The 23099-nt window shown below is 36.3% G+C and overlaps 1 protein-coding gene across 2 annotated transcripts in view; it reads right to left on the minus strand.

Annotated features, from left to right (window-relative positions):
• Positions 1-23099, minus strand: part of HS2ST1 (heparan sulfate 2-O-sulfotransferase 1) — a 195138-nt gene that overhangs the window by 19498 nt on the left and 152541 nt on the right. For both annotated transcript variants that reach the window (XM_082408707.1, XM_082408708.1), the window contains exons 3-4: positions 14277-14362; positions 1846-1984 (exon numbers count right to left, since the gene is read on the minus strand). In XM_082408707.1, the coding sequence (XP_082264833.1) occupies positions 1846-1984; positions 14277-14362 (225 nt within the window). The remainder of the gene's footprint in view (positions 1-1845; positions 1985-14276; positions 14363-23099) is intronic.

Here is a 23099-nt window from a genome sequence, read left to right on the forward strand (position 1 = left end):
GTTTCCTTATCTGTAAAATGGACACAACAACAGCAACTAGCCCATAAAGTTGTTGTACAGGCCACCTGAAAAAATACATAATATGTGACTTAAAACAGAGCTTGATAAACAAGAAGCACTCAATAGATGAGCTATTATTGTTGTTATATTAAGTATTATTGTTACCTAATTCCCTAAACTACATAGGATAGCAACCACAAAACCACGGTATCCAGGGCTGACGTGACATGACAGATGTAGGAACCTAGGTGACTGTGAATCTTTTCCTTACCAACACTAACATTCCTTTAGTTGAAGGAGGGAGATGGATACTAACAATTACTGCGTAAGAGCTAGTCTAAATGATAGGGCTAAAATTAAAAAAGAAAGTAGTTAGCATTGAAGTGAATTTAGAAATAACTAACAATAAATTTTAAAGTACTAGGTCACAAAAGCGTTATATTACAGATTTTACAAAATTTTACAGACTCTCCATAATAATATAATTATATATATTTTTTCTAGAAGATTATATAATTCTAAGAGATGAGTGGACGCTGAAAAAAAAAGGGTACTGTTTGGATCAGTACCTTCTGTCTAAAGCCTTGAGACTAAGGAAAGAAATAGCAATTTCTAGAAAACATAAACAGGTAAATAAAACAAAAGAACCAATGCCTTCTCATGTGACAGAGGGCACATCCAACTTAGAAAAAAATTAACTGTTGGGTGTTAATTACTATAATACATCAAGTATCTAGCATCACCACTACGCAACACTTGAGGTTTAAAAGGTGCAGAATTCCCTCACTGAGCCATTTGCTGAACGCGTACAGATGAACTAGGCACTGTACTCGTACTAGATATGGAGGAGACAAAGGTGAAGGAAATATAGCGCCTGCTTCAGGACGTTCACAGCCTTTTGGAGAAGACATATATGTAAACAAATAATTCAAGTACCACAAAATAAATATTTTAAAAATAGCGATTTGAATGCAGTGCTCTGGGAACTTTGAAAGGGACACGGCTCACTGCCAGAAAAGACTTTATGAAAGAGGTAACATTTGATCTGGATCTTAAAGGTGAACAAAGAGTTTTCCAGAGTGAAGGAGAGACATTCTAAATATAGGGAACAACACGTGTGCAAAAAGTATGAAGTAATAAGTTTGGAGGACGGTGACATTTCAGGTAAGGCACCCAGTGAGGCACTGGGTGCCTGAGGGGAAAATGAGGCAGGAGAAGGAGGTCTCAGGCTATGTCAGACTGCGTCTCCTGTGCCTTGGGCAATCCTGTGAGCAATGAGGTCCCAGTAAAGGTATTCCACCAGAAAAGTGACACAGTTTGGTTTCTTAGAAAAACAAATCTGGGGCTACTCTGGAGGATGCACTTAAATAGAAGACAACTCAAATCTGAACCTGCTAAGTAAGAACCCTGTTAAGCTATTATTCTAATCTTGCCTGAAAAAATAAGCTGCTTTAACAAAATAGTGTCCCTAAACAGATGATCACAAATCAACGTAAACTGCCATCATCAAGATTAAGAGAACCAAACTATTACACAAATATATCATATTAATGAATTATTATAGTGATCTCATAGAAAATTATTAATAGGGCTATAATAAAACAAATATTCAGCTCTAGAACAAAAGTAAAATATTTTTTAAAAGGACAAAATATTATATATACTCCAAAATATCAACTACAAAGTAGTTTTACTTTTACTTCTTCATACTTTTGGGTTCTTTTGAAATTTTCCACAATAAGCAAGGAATATATTTATAATCATTAATAAATTTTAAAAGCATTCACTGTTCATTGCATTTCATAAACAATTATCTTTATAAAAATTCTAAAACTAAAATATTACCTTTTTGTCCCCTTGTTTTCGTCTTCTTAACCCTGGTCTATAATCATCTCCAAATCTCAGAAAGTAATAGTAAGAAACCAGCCTCTCAATAGGATCCCTTATGACATTAATGTAAATTGGCTTCTTCTTCACACCAAATCTGAAATAGAGCAAAATTTAAAAGGTGAAATCAACCCTTTCAGTCTGTTTGGGGTGTCCTGAAATTGAAGTTTGAGTTATTAATTCTATATGGAAAAAAACATGAGTTAATTTAAATAAAATACAGTATGTGGAGATTAGAAAATATTTTAGGATTATATTACAATAAAGTAAGTAAGAAATAAGAATTTTAAAATTACAGCTGAAGATAAAGGAGAGAAGGGAAAATTGAGTGACAAATAATTTTAAATTTTACTAGCAAGAATTACATAAAACATTTCAATTTCACATAGCAATGATTTCTCACTTCTGACCCACCAAACTAGATAAACATTATCAATGGATACAGCAGAAGTCCACACAAGCACGATCATTTGAGCCTAACTTCCGTGACGCTAATTTTAAAGACAAGATAGAAGTGAAAAACATTAAGTCTTCAGCATTATTTCCTTAGGGAATGCTAGAGAGTTGGAGGAACACAGAAGGAGTATAGTTTAGCCACCCTTGCACATCCTAGAATTGTCTAGCTGACTCCTGTTCTAATATCCTCACTTATCCCAGCCTTAAACCTTAGTGTTATCCTGACTCCTTTATTCTTCTTTAGCACGGTTACCAAGTCCTTCTGATTTTTTCTTTTGTAGGCTTTCTCAGAGATTTGACCTGTCTTCCTCACTTCCTTTCTTGTCACAACTGCCCTCTTTGTAGGCCTCTTGCTTGGATTACTGCAATAATTCATGGTTTTATAATAATAAGAATTGGTTTTCTTGCATCCAGTCTCTCTCCCTTTCAGTCTACCTTCATACCAATTCTCAACTGATATTTCCTAATTTATTAGATCACTCTTCTTAGAAACCTGAAATACCCCTACTGTTTATGTTGACTTCAAACCCAAACTCCTTTGCTTGGTTGTTAATGTCTGCTTGCCTTATGTCTTGGGTTCTACCTTACTTATCTAACTTTATTTTCAACTCTCCTCAAACAAGAAACCATCTATCTGTTACAGTTAGGCCCACCTCTTCTGCTTCCCGACAACTCCTATTTCTCCTTACGTGCCTTTGCTCATTCTATCTTCCTTAACTAGAATGCCTTTCTCATTTTCCTATTCTTTCTATTACATTCATTCATTCAAAACATACCTTTTTGTGTATCCAATATATGCCAGGAACTATTCTAATATTAGGAAAACAGCAGTGAAAAAAAAGGACAAAATTCCTCATCCTTCTGGAGTTAACATTCTACTTGGGAGAGACAGAACATAAACCAACAAATAAGTAAATATGTTAGATGGTAAAAACACTAAGGAGAGAAATGATGCAGTGCATGGAATAGGGAGAAGTGGGGAGAGTACAATTCAAAACAGGGTTTTCCAGGGAGGCAGCACTATTACTATGTGATGAGAAGAGAGCCATGTAGATATCTAGGAGAAAGTGTTCCAGGAAGATAAGGCTTCGAAGTATGAGGGCCCCAAAGCAGCTAAGTGCCAGGCATTTCTGAGGACCAGCAAGGAGGTCAATCTGGCTGCAGCAGAATCAGGAAGGGGAGAGTAACAGAGAATGGGAGTGGAGAGACAGGGGTGGTGGTAGAGGACGTGCAGATCACGTGGGCCTTGTAGAGCATGTTAAGTATCAGGAGGGAGGCCTTCCTGAGTCAGCAGAGAAGTGTCACGATATGGAATCTGATGTACAGCATGGTGACTATAATGAACAATACTGTACCTACTGTATACTTGAAAGTTGCTATGTCAGTAGGTTTTAAATGTTCTCATCACGACAGCAGCGACAACAACGAAATGGTAATCATGTGAGGTGAGGATGTGTTAACTAACCTTATTGTGGTAAACATCTCACAATATATGTGTATAGCAAATCGTCACATCGTACACCTTAAACTTACACCATGTTATATGTCAATTATGTGTCAATAAAGCTGGGGGGAAAAAGGTTACTGGCTGTTGTTTTGGAATAAACTGAAGCGGGCAATAACAAAATCTTGTGAAGTCTAGGAAGTCTTCCTGATGACTCCAGCACACAGTGCTATCTGCTTTCATTTGACACCTGCACCCAGGAGCTATTGCTATCAGGCAGTTTTACTCTTGGCTTGTCCTGCTATAGTGTTTCTCTTGTAAGTCTTTCCTCCCCAGTAGCATTATAAGCCACTTGAGGGTAGGCACAGTGCTTCGCACTTCCTTTATATATTTCACAGGGCCTGGTATACATAAATACTTGCCCGCTGGTTAGTACTATTTGAAAGATTAAAAAAATATTAGCAATCTCTCTAAAACTGGGAATCACAGAGAGAAATGAGAAAAGTAAGCTTAAGCTGTATGACTCAATAAGAGATAGTGAAAGTTGCTTATTCTCTTGACAATCTTGATAGGTTCACTCGTCTGTCCACAGAAACCCTCAATTTAGCTAACTACTTATAACGAATTTCCCTTCTTACTAAAATCTTTTTTCAAAGGCACTAAAAAGCACACAGCTAACCTAACTAGTTTCACATTTTCCCCTTACTTCTGCCTGTTACAATAAATGTCTTACGCACAGCAGGCATTCTATAAGTGTTTTATACTAAATGCTTAAGCAAATGAGTAGTGAAAAGAGGCCACAGAAGAGAAAAAAGCAAGGTGCCTGGATATAACTCGATTCTTTTAGCCTCTGAATTATTGTAAATTAACTGAACAGGAAGTCCTAACTTACAAACAAGCTGTATTCTATAAAATTGCTTTGTGTGTAAAAAGGGGTCAACTCTCCTGAATTCTAGTCCTTTTCTCACCATTAAGTAAGTGTAAGTCTAAGTCACTAAAATCCTTTGTACATATGGGAATACTGAAACCTACACAGAACTTTTTGGTAAAACATTATTATATTAAATTTGTGAGTTGGTTTATTAGAACTTGGGATGTATTTTTTTCACTGAACAACTCATAAACCTATAAAACCAACAATTCAGTAAAAAATTTTTTTCACAGATTTTTAAAGGAAGAAACAGTATTGTTGCAAGTATATGGCACTGTCAAATTAGGTATCAGGGTAGAAGCTCCATGAGGGCAGAGGATTGTTTCTCTCTTGTTCATGGCTTTATCACTAGTGTTCAGAAAGGTGTCAGAAACATAGGTGTTGGATATTAGAATTAGGTTGAATAGACCGTTGTGAATTGGCTATTTACAAAAGCCTTTCTGTGGGACAGTGCACCCACTAGTGAGAAGAGGGTAGGTAGGGAGGTATCAGGGATACATAGTTGCTACGTTAACTGCTAGAGCTGAGTCTTGTAAGAGGAATCTAAAAGGGGGAAGCACAGGGCAGTGGGGCAATGACTCCATTCTTAAGACTGTGGGATTCCCTGGGAACCTCCTTTATCATCTCCATTATTAGCCACAGATCCACGTGAACTATTCCCTTGGGAATTACCTCATCCCAGAACATCTCCTACCAATGCCTCTTCTTTTTTGCTTTCTCCTAGTCCCTGACATGTGGAACAGATAGCAATGCTTACCAAGTAGAAGTGAAAGGGGGATATGGCATTTGACAAAACACTTCCTGCTGTCTGGGAAATGACTTTCTGGGGCATGGCTTTGGGTGGTGCTTATATGTATGAAACATGATTTTAATGAGATAAGCTATGTGAACTTATTCTGAAATGGCTAAGAACTATTATTTATAAGTTAGGGTATGGCTGTATAGACATAAAGGCAAGGAATTATAAGTGAAAACAGGCATGACAAAAGAGCATCAGGCCATTCAGCTCAGCTAGTTAGGAAACAAGCATCCTCTTAAGTTTGTATGTTTAAAACTTTTGCCAAACAGGTAGTTTTGTACCAGTGGAAAAATATGTTCTGTAATTGCAGACTCCAGCTTTAACCCTGGTCAGTCATCTGAGCTGTTCCTCAGGAGGGCTCAGATGGAAGAGCAGAAAACCCATCTTCCCTCCAGGAAACTAAACTATCATTGACCCATTAGAACATAATCTTCCTAGGAAGAGAACAGCAGATTTGGTATGAATCTGCAATGTTATATGGCGATCAAAAGGGAAAAAATATAATCTGAGCAGCTGGTTGGTAAGAAACCTTATTCTTGCCATGTCAGCATACATGTACGACAGCGAGAGAGACAAACCAGGCACATTTCCTTACACCCACACTCTGTATAGCCTAGATAGATGAATGAACAGCAAGAATAGCTAAAAGAACAAGTGCATACTCAGAACTTTTGAAAGGAACCTTGTCAACTGGCTAGACAAAGCCTAAATGGAAGATGATGAAGCTGAAGGAGGGCTGAATAGCCTTTGGGAAGCATTACGCTTTGAGATTTCTGCTTCATACCAGATTTAACACTTCTAGTTAATCAGCAGTCTCACAGGGGGAAAAAAGATATCTTATACAGTCAACCTGTGGTTGGACGAATCTGTGGATGCGGAACCTGCAAATAACAAGGGAGGACTGTACATATTTATTCTGGACTCTCTTATTCCTAAAGTGTACATAGAAACCTTCAAATCCTTCTAGTGGTAAGTTCCCATTGTCTTGTTTCAAAAATAGTGAATGGCCTGTTGGTATTTATTGGTCCCACTGATAATGATGTTAAGAATAAAAGATTTTTAAAATAATTATTTACCTCTTAAAAAGAGCATTCATCTATTAAAATGGCCCAAATTTTAAAAAGGGGGGAGTGTGGTCCAACAATACCGAAGGCTGGTAAGGATACACAGCAACTGGAACTCTCGTGCACTTTTGGTGAGACTGCAAAATAATAAAGCCACTTGGGAAAAGAGCTTAGCTGTGTCTTACAGAGCTACCATACAATCCAGCAATCCCACTTCTAGGTTCGCCCCAAGAGAAATGAATACATTGTGTCCACACAAAACCTGTATGCAAATGTTTTGACAACTTTATTCATAATCACCAAAAGCTGGAAACAACCCAAGTATCCAGGAACTGGTAGATGGACAGTAAGGATGGTGGTGCCTCCATCCTTACTACTCAGTAAGGAACTAACTACTGATACATGCATCAAATTGGATGAATGTCAAAAGCATTATGCTAAGTGAAAGAAGCCAGGTTCAAAAGACTTGGTGACTGACTAGATATATGTGGCAAAGAAAAGCGTTGTTCAATATGACTCTAAAGTTTCTTGCTTGGATGTCTTGATAAATAAAAATGGGTAAACTTCCCAAAAGAGAACATTGGAGGCAAAGAGAGGATCTTGAGCAATGCCGTATTAGGACTTGGGAATAAGGAGGGCCAGCACAGACTCAGACAGGGAGAAGAAAACACCAGTAAGACAACATGGTAACTGAACGAAGACAGAGTTTTAAAAGAGCCTAACACAGCTCTGTGTGAGTCACAAACTAACTGCTTCACATACATTATCATATTTAATCTGCACAACCACCCATGAAGTAGTTACTTTAATTATCCTCATTTTACAAATGGGGAAACTGAAGATCTGAAGTCATGTGGCTGAGACTGCTGAGCTGGGAAGGAACTGAGGGGGATTTAACTAGAAATCTGACTTGAGAGATCGCTCCTTAGCATCTACAGGATCAATGCTACAGAAAGAGCTAGTAATACAAATCAATAAAAAGCCAACTCTCGCATATTACTTGCAATGATTAAAATAATTTTTAAAATGTTTCTACAGTGTTTGTGACATATTTGTTGAAAGTTGTAGAAAGTGGTGCAAACTTCAACTGGTTCAGCAGATAAGTACAAGGCAAAAGGGACAATCTCACATGAATCTACATACTACCAAACTCTATTTAAGCCTAAAATATTGTCACTTTATTACTCTCTAGGATATTTTAAACCTAGTGAAATATTTAGTTATTTGTTTCTTGTCCCGACATATGTTTCTTTACTGATTTACCTCAGTTGTTCTGAAAAAGGCAACAGGGGTGATACAGAGAAACCAAAATGATGGTGATGAAAACGCATACGCATTCCTGGGGATGACCACAAAGGTACACACCTGACGTGGACCTGAATAAAACTGACTGTTGGATGAAGAATAATTTCCAAATATCTTTCTAAGACCAGATGCTGACATATGACCCTAGGTAGCTAGATCATAAAAAAATCTCAGCAGAGTCTGATCAAAAACTGCATTAAAATAGTTTTCTTTTAGCTGGACATTATCCTCTATAAAGGAAAATGTTCTGAAAAAGGTTTTTGAAAGAGATGTTCAAATGTTTTTCTTTTGTATAAAATTTGAAGAAAATCAAAGTGGGAGTGATAGATGCTGCTGATAAATGAGTGGTATAAATTTAAAAGGGAGGATAAGCTGTAATATTTTCACTGTTTATAATGAACCGTAATGAAGTGATAATAATAGTAAAAAAGGGGGTTTCAGCGAGCTCACCAAGGACAAGAACTGCAACTTATTCAACTTTATATTGCCTGCACCCTAGCACAATTTGAAAATGTCTAGCCTACACAATTTTTTTCCACTGGAAAATTTCTAAATTTATGATGTTAGCATATCTGCATTATTTTAAAATGGTTTGTTCACCAATTAAAAAAAAACAGTAATTAAACACTAAAGGGAAAAATGGAAGGAAGAACTAGGAAATGTGCTTAAAAAAATAAGGATAGAGTTAAGACAAAAAGGAATAAGACAGGACAGGAATGCAAATATGTAACAAGAAGATATTTTTGTTATTATTCTAAAGTTCTGAATAAAAACAGATAAACCAAAACAGATAACTGTAACCAAAACACAGCTTGAGCAGATATAAGCTTGCAAATAAAATGTGTGCTTCTTAGTGATCAGTCTAAATTAGAAACCTAAATTAATTAACCTAAACCTAAATGCATACTTTATTTAATACTTTATCTTACTGCTTGGGTTTCCTGGGGTATCCTGGGTTTGTACTCTCTTTAGTGTTTCTGCTAAGGCAGTTGAAAAGCTATGTGACTAAATATCTCTTTCATCAAATTTGACCGTTTTCTCCTGAAGGCAAGTATTTTAATGGACTCCACAAAGTACTACACCAGTCAAGAATATGTTTTAAAGAATAAAATATTTTAAAAATTGGTAAAGTGATGTTCCTTTCCTCTTCCTTACTCATTCATGGTGAGTATGACAAACTAAAAATTATTTTAAAAGATACTAGTTACATCTAAAATAGTTTGTGACTATATACATCAAAATATATTTCCGCCTGTTGATTTTTTTAAGGTATTTGTTTAACATCTTGTAAAGGTCTATTAAAGTTTTTCACAATACATATTGCTTCCAATAAAATGAAACACATTATGAAAATATTCAAACCCTTAAATGTTCATGTTAATATTTAATAAATGAGATTAATCTTTCCAAGAACCTTTATACTTTTTTAACTGCAAAAACCCTAGCATACACCAGAGCTTCATTCTAAGTATAAGACGTTTGCCCAAAGCAAAAGCACTCAATATATTATTTTAATAATGAAAACCTCAAGTATGAGAAACCAAGCTGTGTGTGGAAAAAAAATAAATCATTTAGGTGAAAAGGTAACAAACATTCAATTGAAGGATAATGCAGCCCTGAGGGAAAATATGCATATGAATGAAGTTTATGAAATTGGTCCAATGCCTCTGCAAAGAAAAAATAATTAGTTTATTTTAAAGCTGCCTATAAAATGTTTTCAATATTGCTGTATGAATTATTTATAGAAAAATGTACATCTAACTTTAAAGCGACCACTTTACTGTAAGATGTTGAGTGCTGTGGAAGAAACTAGCAATAAGAATATATTGTTCTATGTATGTAATATTTGGGAGATTCCTTTTAATTACAGGCTTTTCAAAAAAGTTCAGATTTATTATCAATGTGAATCAGTAATATTTCATTCAACTCCTTTTCAAATTTGAGAAGTTAAAATGACAGTGGGATATCAATTAAATTTTTGGATTTTACACAGAATGCTCTTTCAAGTTCACAAATACATGAGGGTGTATTACTTTGAAGTCATGACTGCTAATGCAATGACTGAGCAAACATGTCTAAGCTTAAATAATTTAAAAATCTATTTTTAATGTTTTTGAAGTTAGTGCAGAGTTTGATTAGGGAAAAAATCCGCATTTAAGGTTTTCCTATAATGATACTCGATGTGCTACGTAAAACGTTTAAATGGATTCACCAAGCCACATATGTTTACAGAATATTCCTTTGACCAGTTTTCTGATTAGTACTTAATGCGGCACAGACTCTAGGGGGAACCACATAGTGCTTGGATACTATACGTAAGCCTGTTGTTTTATGAACTTTTCTTGAGAGAATTATGATAGCAATACCTTGATCCCATGCCTCCCCAAAAACATGGAAAATGAGAGTTAGTTATGTCCAGATTCAGGCAAATCACTATAAAGGAAAATCACTTTAAAAAAAAGTGTCTTTAAGGAAATCAAAAAATACCTAGAAACAAATGACAATGAAAACACAACAACACAAAACCTACGGGATGCAGCAAAAGCAGTTCTAAGAGGGAAGTTTATAGCAATACAATCCTACCTCAAGAAACAAGAAACATCTCAAACAACCTAACCTTACATCTAAAGCAATTAGAGAAAGAAGTACAAAAAAAACCCCAAAGTTAGCAGGAGGAAAGAAATCATAAAGATCAGATCAGAAATAAATGAAAAAGAAATGAAGGAGACGATAGCAAAGATCAATAAAACTAAAAGCTGGTTCTTTGAGAAGATAAAACAAAATTGATAAACCATTAGCCAGGCTCATCAAGCAAAAAGGGAGAAGACTCAAATCAATAGAATTAGAAATGAAGAAGGAGAAGTACAACTGACACTGCAGAAATACAAAGGATCATGAGAGATTACTACAAGCAACTATATGCCAATAAAATGGACAACCTGGAAGAAACGGACAAATTCTTAGAAAAGCACAACCTTCCAAGACTGAACCAGGAAGAAATAGAAAATTTAAACAGACCAATCACAAGCACTGAAATTGAGACTATGATTAAAAATCTTCCAACAAACAAAAGCCCAGGACCAGATGGCTTCACAGGCAAATTCTATCACACATTTAGAGAAGACCTAACACCTATCCTTCTCAAACACTTCCAAAATATAGCAGAGGGAGGAACACTCCCAAACTCATTCTATGAGGCCACTATCACCCTGATACCAAAACCAGACAAAGATGTCACAAAGAAAGAAAACTACAGGCCAATATCACTGATGAACATAGATGCAAAAATCCTCAACAAAATACTAGCAAACAGAATCCAACAGCACATTAAAAGGATCATACACCATGATCAAGTGGGGTTTATCCCAGGAATGCAAGGATTCTTCAATATATGCAAATCAATCAATGTGATAAACCATATTAACAAACTGAAGAATAAAAACCATATGATCATCTCAATAGATGCAGAAAAAGCTTTTGACAAAATTTAACACCCATTTATGATAAAAACCCTCCAGAAAGTAGGCATAGAGGGAACTTACCTTAACATAATAAAGGCCATATATGACAAACCCACGGCAAACATCATTCTCAATGGTGAAAAACTGAAACGATTTCCTCTAAGATCAGGAACAAGACAAGGGTGTCCACTCTCACCACTATTATTCAACATAGTTTTGGAAGTTTTAGCCACAGCAATCAGAGAAGAAAATGAAATAAAAGGAATCCAAATCGGAAAAGAAGAAGTAAAACTGTCACTGTTTGCAGATGACATGACACTATACATAGAGAATTCTAAAGATGCTACCAGAAAACTACTAGAGCTAATCAATGAATTTGGTAAAGTAGCAGCATACAAAATTAATGCACAGAAATCTCTTGCATTCCTATACACTAATGATGAAAAATGTGAAAGACAAATTATGGAAACACTCCCATTTGCCATTGCAACAAAAAGAAGAAAATACCTAGGAATAAACCTACCTAAGGAGACAAACTACCTGTATGCAGAAAACTATAAGACACTGATGAAAGAAATTAAAGACGACACAAACAGATGGAGACATATACCATGTTCTTGGATTGGAAGAATCAACATTGTGAAAATGACTATACTACCCAAAACAATCTACAGATTCAATGCAATCCCTATCAAACTACCAATGGCATTTTTCACAGAACTAGAACAAAAAATTGCACAATTTGTGTGGAAACACAAAAGACCCCGAATAGCCAAAGCAATCTTGAGAAAGAAAAATGTAGCTGGAGGAAGCAGAGTCCCTGACTTCAGACTATACTACAAAGCTACAGTAATCAAGACAGTATGGTACCGGCACCCAAACAGAAATATAGATCAATGGAACAGGATAGAAAGCCCAGAGATAAACCCATGCACATATGGTCACCTTATCTTTGATAAAGGAGGCAAGAGTATACAATGGAGAAAAGACAGCCTCTTCAATAAGTGGTGCTGGGAAAACTGGACAGCTATATGTAAAAGAATGAAATTAGAACACTCCCTAACACCGTATACAAAAATAAACTCAAAATGGATAAAGACCTAAATGTAAGGCCAGACACTATAAAACGCTTAGAGGAAAACACAGACAGAACACTTTATTACATAAATCACAGCAAGATCCTTTTTGACCCACCTCCTAGAGTAATGGAAATAACAACAAAAATAAACAAATGGGACCTAATGAAACATAAAAGCTTTTGCACAGCAAAGGAAACCATAAACAAGATGAAAAGACAACCCTCAGAATGGGAGAAAATATTTGCAAATGAAGCAACTGACAAAGGATTAATCTCCAAAATTTATAAACATCTCATGCAGCTCAATATCAAAAAAACAAACAACCCAATCCAAAAATGGGCAGAAGACCTAAATAGACATTTCTCCAAAGAAGATATACAGATTGCCAACAAACACATGAAAGGATGCTCAACATCACTAATCAGAGAAATGCAAATCAAAACTACAATGAGGTATCACCTCACACCAGTCAGAATGGCCATCATCAAAAAATCTACAAACAATAAATGCTGGAGAGAGTGTGGAGAAAAGGGAACCCTCTTGCACTGTTGGTGAGAATGTAAATTGATACAGTCACTATGGAGAACAGTATGGAGGTTCCTTAAAAAACTAAAAATAGAACTACCATACAACCCAGCAATCCAACTACTGGGCATATACCCTGAGAAAACCATAATTCAAAAATTCATGTACCACAATATTCATTGCAGCTCTATTTACAATAGCCAGGACATGGAAGCAACCTAAGTATGTCCATCAACAGATGAATGGATAAAGAAGATGTGGCACATATATACAATGGAATATTACTTGGCCATAAAAAGAGATGAAATTGAGTTATTTGTAGTGAGGTGGACGGACCTAGAGACTGTCATACAGAGTTAGTCTGACTGTCATACAGTAAGTCAGAAAGAGAAAAATAAATACTGTATGCTAACATGTATGTATGGAATCTAAAAAATAAAAATGGTTCTGAAGAACCTAGGGGCAGGACAGGAATAAAGATGCAGACGTAGAGAATGGACTTGAGGACATGGGGAGGGGGAACAGTAAGCTGGGATGAAGTGAGAGAGTGGCATGGACATATATACACTACTAAATGTAAAATAGATAGCTAGTGGGAAGCAGCCACATAGCACAGGGAGATCAGCTTGGTGCTTTCTGACCACCTAGAGGGGTGGGATAGGGAGGGTAGGAGGGAGACGCAAGAGGGAGGAGGTATGGGGATATATGTATATGTATAGCTGATTCACTTTGTTATAAAGCAGAAACTAACACACCATTGTAAAGCAATTATACTCCAATAAACATGTTTAAAAAAAAAAACAAAAACGCCATTCACTCAGGAAAAAAAAAAAGTCTCTTTAGAATATATCTCATTTTTAAAGCTAAAACAAGGTAGCCCAAGGGGAAATGTGTCTTGGCTGAGAAGCAGACACTTCAGGGCACCAATAACTGAGTAATGGCTCCTTTGCTTTCTCTGTTCTCAGTCAGCAACATAGTAAGTCATACTCTGATTGGCCTCTAGCTTAAAACTTGGGGCTCTCCTAAAATAGTGTCATTTGACTGTACAGGAAGCAGAAACATAATAATAATAAATAACTTTAAAGGGCATTACCTAAATTTAATCTACCTTGAATTTCTAAAATTAATATGACAATTATCAATTTATGAACACTAGAGGGCAGTACAACCCTAGAAGGTATATTTAAATTACATATCTAAAAGTGGCAAACACAAGCCAGTACGTTTTTTAAATATCAAAATCATAATAATTTAATAAATTGATTCCTTTTTAGGTTGCTAAAGTCCAAAGCATTCTTTCGTGTATCATTTTAGATATAACTTACTTTGCAAAATCCAAATAAGAAACGTGCCCATGATAAAACCCTGGTTTCATCTCTTTCCAGGAAGTTATATTCTTTACAAAGCGCACCTAAAAAAGGAGAACATACTCATTATTTAAGTACAATCTAAAGAAAATGAAGTTTGGTGACAGCAAAATACTTTTCATTTAGACATTCAAAAGCGATCACACCACTTTGACGATTACAGAGCTTGAAATACAGGCTTCAACTAAGGAAAGCATAGTGTGACCTGTAATTGCTAATTCATCATAGAGAAGCTACTATCACCGCACTCAGAAAAGAGTGAAAGAGGATCCTGAAAACAAAACTGCACAAGGCAAGCATTTATGACACTGTATAGTGAGTACATTTATATGGGGAGGGGAAGGGAGGGGAGGGGAGGGTGGGTACCAACGCCCAAGCTAAGGCAGGCAGCACTTCGGTATGGGGATAATCTATGCAAATCTGTTTTCTTCTCAGAGACTTGTTCTTCATAAAAGTTCTCATTTATTAATGACTCAACAAGTAACAAATATCAACTAATCCTTAATCCAAATGATTAAAGAAAGGATGACAAACAGAAGACTTTAAAGAGCTAAGAGCAGATAGCATAAGCTTGAGCAGATATCATTAACTTGTTGATAAAAAAGCTTAATAAAATTAGAGGTCTGATACACATAAAATTTAAAAAATATCTAAATATTACTATTTTAATCCATTGGAATTAGAAGTATACAAAAGATTAGTTAATATAAAAATTATTTAACTGTAAATATATTATAAAAATGTTAAAAACTGGTTAATACAGAACTTTATAAACCAGCTGCAAGGCAGTGATACATAATTTCTCAAAGAAAAATGGTATACATTTCTGATAAGAAAATCTCTGCATGATCAACAGCAGGTGGTTGAGAATCTCTTCTGGAGACTAGAGACAGGGTGGGGATAGGTGAGGGGTTGGGGGCCCACTGCCCCCTGCTGCACTGAAAGCATCTGCAAGCTGTGACCTCAGCCTCTAACACACAGGACTGTCAATCACATACTTCTGCCAACTTATCAATCTTTCATTTACATTTTACAATAGAGTTAGTCACATGGAGATATTCTGGAGCACTTCTTACCAGGTCAGTCAATAAGTTAATAGCAATGAATGATGGCTACCTCCTGGATAAGGCCGATTGGTAAGGACAGAGTAGGGAAACGGTGCAGAAGCAACCTTATGTCGGAGGATGTGAACTAAGGAAAAATGGAAGATTCTGGAAGTAGAATTTATTTTTTAGGGGAAGCATCAATAACTCATATACTAAGAGAAATAATGGAGTTTTTAGAAGGGAAATGAAATGAACCTGATGTTATTATCTTACACACACACAACCTTAAAATCTGAAAATTGGATGTAGATAACAAAATTACTTTGCGTTAGAGAATACACAATTATATTTTTGCAGATATTTGCAGTTTTTCCCCGCCAAAACAGAAGAGCCAAACAAATGTGTGACTTGAGATTCCCAGGTTCTTTCATATTTCTTCTTCAAGTAAGGCATCAAATGGGATAAAAATATCAAGTGACAAGTGAAAAAGAAACAGAAAATTAAAAATTACATAACCCATAAACTGAATCCTTAAAAAATTTTACATGTTGAATATGAAAAATCCTTATAATTTTCACCTAATAGTAAATTAAACAAGCTTTTGATTCTATGAAAATCAGTTTCAGTATTTCAGCACCAAATGAGGGAGAAATAGAAGGCAAAGAGAATAGGAATGGTAGGTGATGGTTCAAGGGTACTTAAGACATATTTACAACTCAGCTCTATTTTCCAGAAGCTGATTTAATATGGATGTGATGGTGTAAGAGGGAAATGAAAGGAGATGCCAGATTGAAGTCTGACAAAACAGTATTATATAAGCCAAATGTTAAAGGATCATAGTACACTGTGATGAAAGACTTAGGTGTAAACTTCAAGTATCCTTTTTTCCCTCACGCTTCCAAAGGACAGTCACGATCAAACTAAATCCTCCTAAAGACACACTTCATCTGCCATGTGTCCTTCGATGTGAGGTGAAGAGCCCAGATAGCTGGATGAGATCTGGACTGCTGCCGGGCTTCTCAAACTCAATGTGCAAATGAATCATCTGGGACTCTTGTTAAAACACAGATTCTGATTCAGAAGGTCTGGAGTGGGGTCCAAGTTTCTGGACTTCTAACAAGTTTCCACGTGATGGCCAGGTCAATGGGCCACACCAAGGAACAAGACTTTAGCGTGTGTGGGCCCAGGACCTAGCTCTTGGTTTTATCAATGTGAAGCTTGTTTCCGCAGCACCTGCAAAGGAGGCCTGAGGTCTACAGAAGCTCTTTAGCAAGGATATATTCTCATAGTCACAGCTTTTGTGATACGGAAAAAAGTATACTGAAATAGAACAATTTTTTAAAGATTATCTTATAAGCTACCACAATATACAAAAAAGAATGGGGGACGGGAGCAGAATGACCCTGCTACTCAGTCTTCTCCATCTACCCACACACAGTGATGCCTGAAGCACATCAGAACCAAAGCATGCCAAGAAACACAGCATAAAAAGTAACAAAATAAGTAAAAGGGTTGTGCCTCCAGGTGGACTCAGGGAACAGAACAGAACAGAACAAGGCATGAATCTTCTACTGCTGTCACCAAACTCAAACTCTCTTGTTTATAGAATCAGCATTTTAGAGGTGAAAGGGCCAAGGATATCCTGTACTCGTTATTTTATAGATAAAGAAACTGAAGCCCAAGAACCACATACCTCAGATTTTGGTCCAATCATCCTTCTATACCACTAGCTAATTTCTTTAATCTATTATTGTCCAATTTAAACAAGGGAGGGGGGAACCAGAAGGATTTGAAAGAAGAGCAGACAGATATCATTTGTACTATAATTCTGATCAACAAACTTGGACACTGAGAATTTCAGGCTTTATCCACTGCTCAGGAAACCCCTGAGATTCAGTCATTCAAAACTCCTCAACCTCCAAGATCTCAAAGCTCTGTTGATATATCTCTCTCAATTGTTTATTTTCCTCATTACATTCATTATAATCTCAACTTCCAATCTGCCCTGTTCACTACTCTCATACTGCTCGTACTGAATAACCATTTTTCAACAATGGCCGCTGACTTACTCTTGCCTTTTTATTGTCTTGGGTAACCTCAGGGGTTGAACACTGCTGGTCAAAACTAAGAGATCCAGCCTAAATGCCTCTGTAGGACTTTGAATTTTATTTTACTAAATTCATGCTGACATAAATTCAGGTGGGTTATTATTGCTTTTAAATTCTCTACACAACATTATTGCTAAGTCTCCAAAACCCACAGAATCTTTCTCTAATCTCCAACTAAGAGAATACTGAAGGCTACGTGCTTAATATATATGTATATGTATTTTTTTTCTTTCATCTCATCAACATTTAACTCAGGCAATCTGTTAAAGTCTCATTAATAAAGCTGTGGCTGATTTACAATTTGCAATAATCAAAAGATGCTGAGCTGAGATTTACCTTCCCTTCACAGGAAAGAAAAAAGTGCTAAGCAAACAAATGCTGTCAATAAGGTTAAAGCGGTGATTCACACTAATCTGGAGAATGGTCTGAGCATTTGGAAGTGTCATTTACATACAACTGAAATTCTACACCATCCTAATCTCCTCTTCAAAAGTGATCTCCAAGGACATAACGATCTAATTAATCCTCTTTGAAGAACAGTATTTTTTAAAATTTTCCTTTCAAAGTATTAATTTAGCCACTTCTCCTTTTAGCCATGTTTAATATTTATCCTCTTAGTTCTCCAGAGTTTTCCCTGCCCTCCTCTCTTTCATCTTCACTTGTTCCCTTTCACCAGTCTAGCTGCAGTTCCTGCCCTGTCATTTTCTGCCTTCTCGCCTCTTCTGTACCACTTGCCTCTCAGTTTTTCTTCTGGTTTTCCTCTACAGTGGAGCATTCTGCCCAAGACCTTGAGATAAAGCTCTGGAATAGAGAGGAATAGGGGGAAATGCAGATCAGGTAAGCAAGCTTTTACTCAGTTCATTTTATAGATTCTTACTGACTATGATACTTGGCACTAATGAACGATAAAGTGAGAGGCAAAAAGGAGCAAAGCTAATAGTATCAAATGAGGTTGAGTCTGAAGACACTGAAAACTCTTGGGGAAAAGAAATAAAGTCACCATAGTGACCTTATCCAAAGAGAATTTCCATACTCTGATTGCAAAAGGCTATCAAGAAGGATGTTTCAGAAGTAGTAGTTAGATATAGTACAGGAAAAGAGATGTTTTTATGGCTAGCCTGGAGCAGATTCTAAACTGTGATTTTTGTCAGATTTTATAACTCAAGCAGAGTCAGGCTAGCAAGTAATCACAAGATGCCTTTAGGGAAAACACAAGCAACAACGTAGGGAGTGGTGTTGTGATTTATTTGCTAGTCGAACCAGACCTGAACCAGTGCTATAGGAAAAGCTGAGAAAGCACCATCTCACTAACACTATATCTAGACTTATATTCTTTTTTTTTTTAATACAATGGGAAGCCACTGTATGATTTTTTTTATTTATTTATTTATTTATTTATTTATTTATTTATTTATTTATTTATTTATTTATTTATTTATTTATTTATGGCTGTGTTGGGTCTTCGTTTCTGTGCGAGGGCTTTCTCTAGTTGCGGCAAGTGGGGGCCACTCTTCATCGCGGTGCGCGGGCCTCTCACTATCGCGGCCCCTCCCGTTGCGGGGCACAGGCTCCAGACGCGCAGGCTCAGTAGTTATGGCTCACGGGCCCAGTCGCTCCGCGGCATGTGGGATCTTCCCAGACCAGGGCTCGAACCCGTGTCCCCTGCATTGGCAGGCAGATTCTCAACCACTGCGCCACCAGGGAAGCCCCTAGACTTATATTCTTAATGAGATTAATCTCAACATTATGATTATCCGTGATCACAAAAGAACTTGTTTTCACTATCTAGAAGTAGGAATGTCATCCCGAACATCCTGGCCAAATTCCAACTTTGTAATTACTACCTATTGAGTGAACACTACTATTAACTTGGGTAATTATACATACCAAACTCCTACTCATGCATATACTTAAAGTAAACATTCATTGTACAGCTGTGGGTAGTTTTATGAGACTAAACTAGAGAGGAAGTTTTCTATGCAAAGAGAAAAACTGAGTAATGGTTGGATAAAATATAAGAAAGGTTCAGCAGCAATAGAACATAATATACTATCTTCACTAAAATTCAGAACTGTGTTGTTCAATCACTTTTTGTGTGTGTGTGGGGGGGGAGGGGTGCATGTGTCCCATATCACCTGAGGTAAGGAGAGGTCATGCTCATACTGCTGTCAATCAGAGGGGCTGCCTCCGCCAGCAATTATCATCACGGCATCATGCTCAGCTAAGAACTGCCTTCAGAATCTAAATGGGTTCATTTGTTCATTCATTCATGCAACAAAAAATTTATGTATCTACTCTGTCTTAGGCACGGTTCTAAGCACAGGGATACAAGGTGAACAAGGCAAGGTTCCTGCCCTTAAGGAGCTTAAATTATAATAGAGAAAAAGACAGTAAACAAATAAATCAATAAGTAATAGGAAAGATACTGAAAGAATGATGGTACACAGTAACTTGGAAGAGGTATTTAATATATAGGATGGCCAAGTAAGGTTTTGCTATGAAGAGGTCATTAAGCTGAAACCTTAAATGGATTAACACGAAGCCAATTGTGAGAAGCCAGGAGAAGTGCATTCTAAGAGGAAATAAGTATAGCGGCCTTGAAGCGGGAAAGGCTTGGTGCATTCAGAGAACCAAAAGGCCAGTGCGGCTAGTAAATAAGAGGTTGAAGCGAAGGACAATGGACAAGGACCTGTCCTAAGAAGGACCTGTTGGCCTAGATAAGGAATTTGGATTTTCCTGTGGAGGTAGGAATACGAATTTAAAGATAAGTAACTCACCATCCTGTGAAGATTGTAATATGCATCTTCCCATCACTGCACTGAGAATCCTATTCTAGATCTTTGCTACTCAAACTTTGGTTCAAGGACCAGAAGCATCGGTTTTGGCATTAACAGGAAGCTTTTTAGAAATTCAGAATATCAGGCTTTATCTTAGTCCTTCTGAATAGGCATCTGTATTTTAACTGATGTTCTGTATACACATTATAGGTTGAGACGCATTCATCTAAAGTGCTGCTCTGAAAAATCAGTATCTGCAACTAATATCAAACCATGTGTGCTATTGCAAATGACCAGAAGTTGGTTTAACAGTAAATTAAAAAGAAAAAAAAAATTACTACACTGTTCTACAGAGAATGCAAATTCTGGATATTTCCAGTTTCTTAGAAAGATCTTAAATATGATCAGACCTAAATATGTGAGAGCAGAAAAGAATTAAGAAAGATCATAAAAGATGCTGCCACTTACACCTATTTGGCATAGTTACTTTAAAGACAAGATGTGCTGTAATACAGAGATATTTTGTGAGAGCAGAGTAAACTTCATTTTCCAACTAGAAGAGCCGATTACCTGTCTCCTGCCAATTCCTGTCTATTAACGGAGTAAAGCCCATATCTCGAAAGTATAACTTTCGTGGCTGAGTCCACCTCATTCTTACCACTTAGTCTTCTCATGCCTTATATTCTCAAATGTTTATCTTCTAATCTCCTTGTTCTAACTGTTCCTCTTATTTCATCCAAACTTCTTAATTTTGAAAAATTCCTAAACTATGGAAAAGTTGAAAGAATAGTAGTCAACATCTGTACACTCTTCACCAAGGGTAACTGTTAACGTTTTGTCACTTCTGTTTATCTCCTTCTTTCCCCCTTTTTCTCTATGCACACGCACACTTATTTGTTTCTGAATCGAAGTAGCAGACATTTTTGATCAAGGATCCAATCATGGGTCACAAACTACATTTGGTTTTCATGTCTCTTTAGTCTCCTCTAGTCTATCTCCCCGCCCCCCCCCCCTTTTTGGTTGTCATGACATTGACACTTTAGAAGAGTTCAGGACAGTTGTTCTAGAGAATGTTCTACCATATGGATTTGCCTGTTTGCTCAAGATGAGGTCCAGGTTAAACATTTTGGTGAGAACACCATAAACTGATGTTTTCTTTGAATAGTCCTCATAGTTCCTGCGATTATGTGTTACATTCCCTAGTAAATTATAAATAAGCTCCTTGAAAGACATAGCCTTGCTTTTTATTTCTTTGGTAATTCCTCAAAGAATGTAGCATGATCTCTGTATACATTACATACGCAATAAATAAATGAAAACTTGCAAGCAGAGTTGAGAACTGTTTCTAAGAATACCCATAACTGTTAACACATTGAATACTTTTATACCAGACTAGAAACATTTGGGCTTTGCCTCTAAAATTTTTGTGAGAAATAATTAAGCATGTAAACAGTTTAGCACCATCCCCAGTACAAAATACATCTAGGAAAGAGCTGGGGCTAAAGGCAGATAGATATTAAGCAGACTGGACTGCTGAGGTTGGAAGGTGAGGGAATTAAGGGTGTAATCACCTATTACATCCCAAAATATTTTTATGAGCAAACTGGGCTTTGAATGGAAGATTGGGACAACAGCAGATTTAATAAAAATCTCATCTTTTAAGTTTCACTTGAGTTAGATACTGATTAGAAACTATGTCTCAGAGAGAAGAAAGAAGAGCAAAATAGGTCATTTATTAATTCCTATATAAATAATAGGGCAGTTGAGAACAGTTCACAAGAACAATAAAAATATGGCATTAAAATCAAGTGTGTTGTACAAGATGGGGTTCAGGGGATATTTTAAAAATTATTTTCAAGGCATCTAGTAATTCAAAACTGCACATCTAAATGAAGCTTACTAGATTGAAAGTGAAATTAAAACACTATCTAAAAAAAAAAAAACACTATCTAATATGTCATGCAAAGGGAAGGGAAGCGGTACTTATCACTTGTTTGAAGAACTGCTTCTACACAGAACAAGAGACTAGTAAATAATTTAGATATGGTATATTAGAGAACATTTGGTATATAAGCTATTCCTAATTAAGACCAGGTATTGAACTACCAGCTGACATTTTGAAGTATGTCAACTAGTGATTAAGACTCTTCTTCTACTCTGCCCAAACATGTTTTAAGTGCTGTTCATTATGTAATCTAGTTGCCTTTAAGATAGTGTTTACGCTTCTCTTTTGCTGCATATATTTACACACACACACACACACACACACACACACACACACACACACACACACGACAAGCTATTGAAAGAAAAACAGAAGTTTTATCTCATCCAAATGCAACCGGGGAAATGTACCACTACCTGATGCCTATAAATGTCTTATGTGGTGAGCTTCTGTAGATTTATATTTCATGAGAAAAAAAAAAAAAGGTCGATGTCATTTTCAGAAATCTCATAGCTGCCAGACAACTTTGTAATGCTGGACACAAAATTTGGACACAAATTCTAAAAATCTGAACAAACAAGCTGACTTTATTTTTCTAAACAATACTACTGAAGAAATCTAAAATTATTATGCGAGTGCTAAGAAATGTTCCTTTTAAACCAAGATATATTCTGAAAAGCAATCATGCAAATACACTTAAAATCTACTACACACTGTATAAAACCTGATGATTTAAGATACTTGCCCTTGAGATATACAATATTACATAATGAATAGTTTTTATGACCCACTTAGCTAAATAAGCTCATGTTTCTTCTCATTTACAGAAGAGTTATTTGATTTGGCTGATGAATGTAGATTTTTGGTTTTATAAAAAAGAGTAATTAGGGATAATTCAGAGAGCC

Source organism: Balaenoptera borealis (genome assembly GCF_965194805.1).
Source record: "Balaenoptera borealis genome assembly, chromosome: 1".
NCBI classification, from domain to species: Eukaryota; Metazoa; Chordata; class Mammalia; order Artiodactyla; family Balaenopteridae; genus Balaenoptera; species Balaenoptera borealis.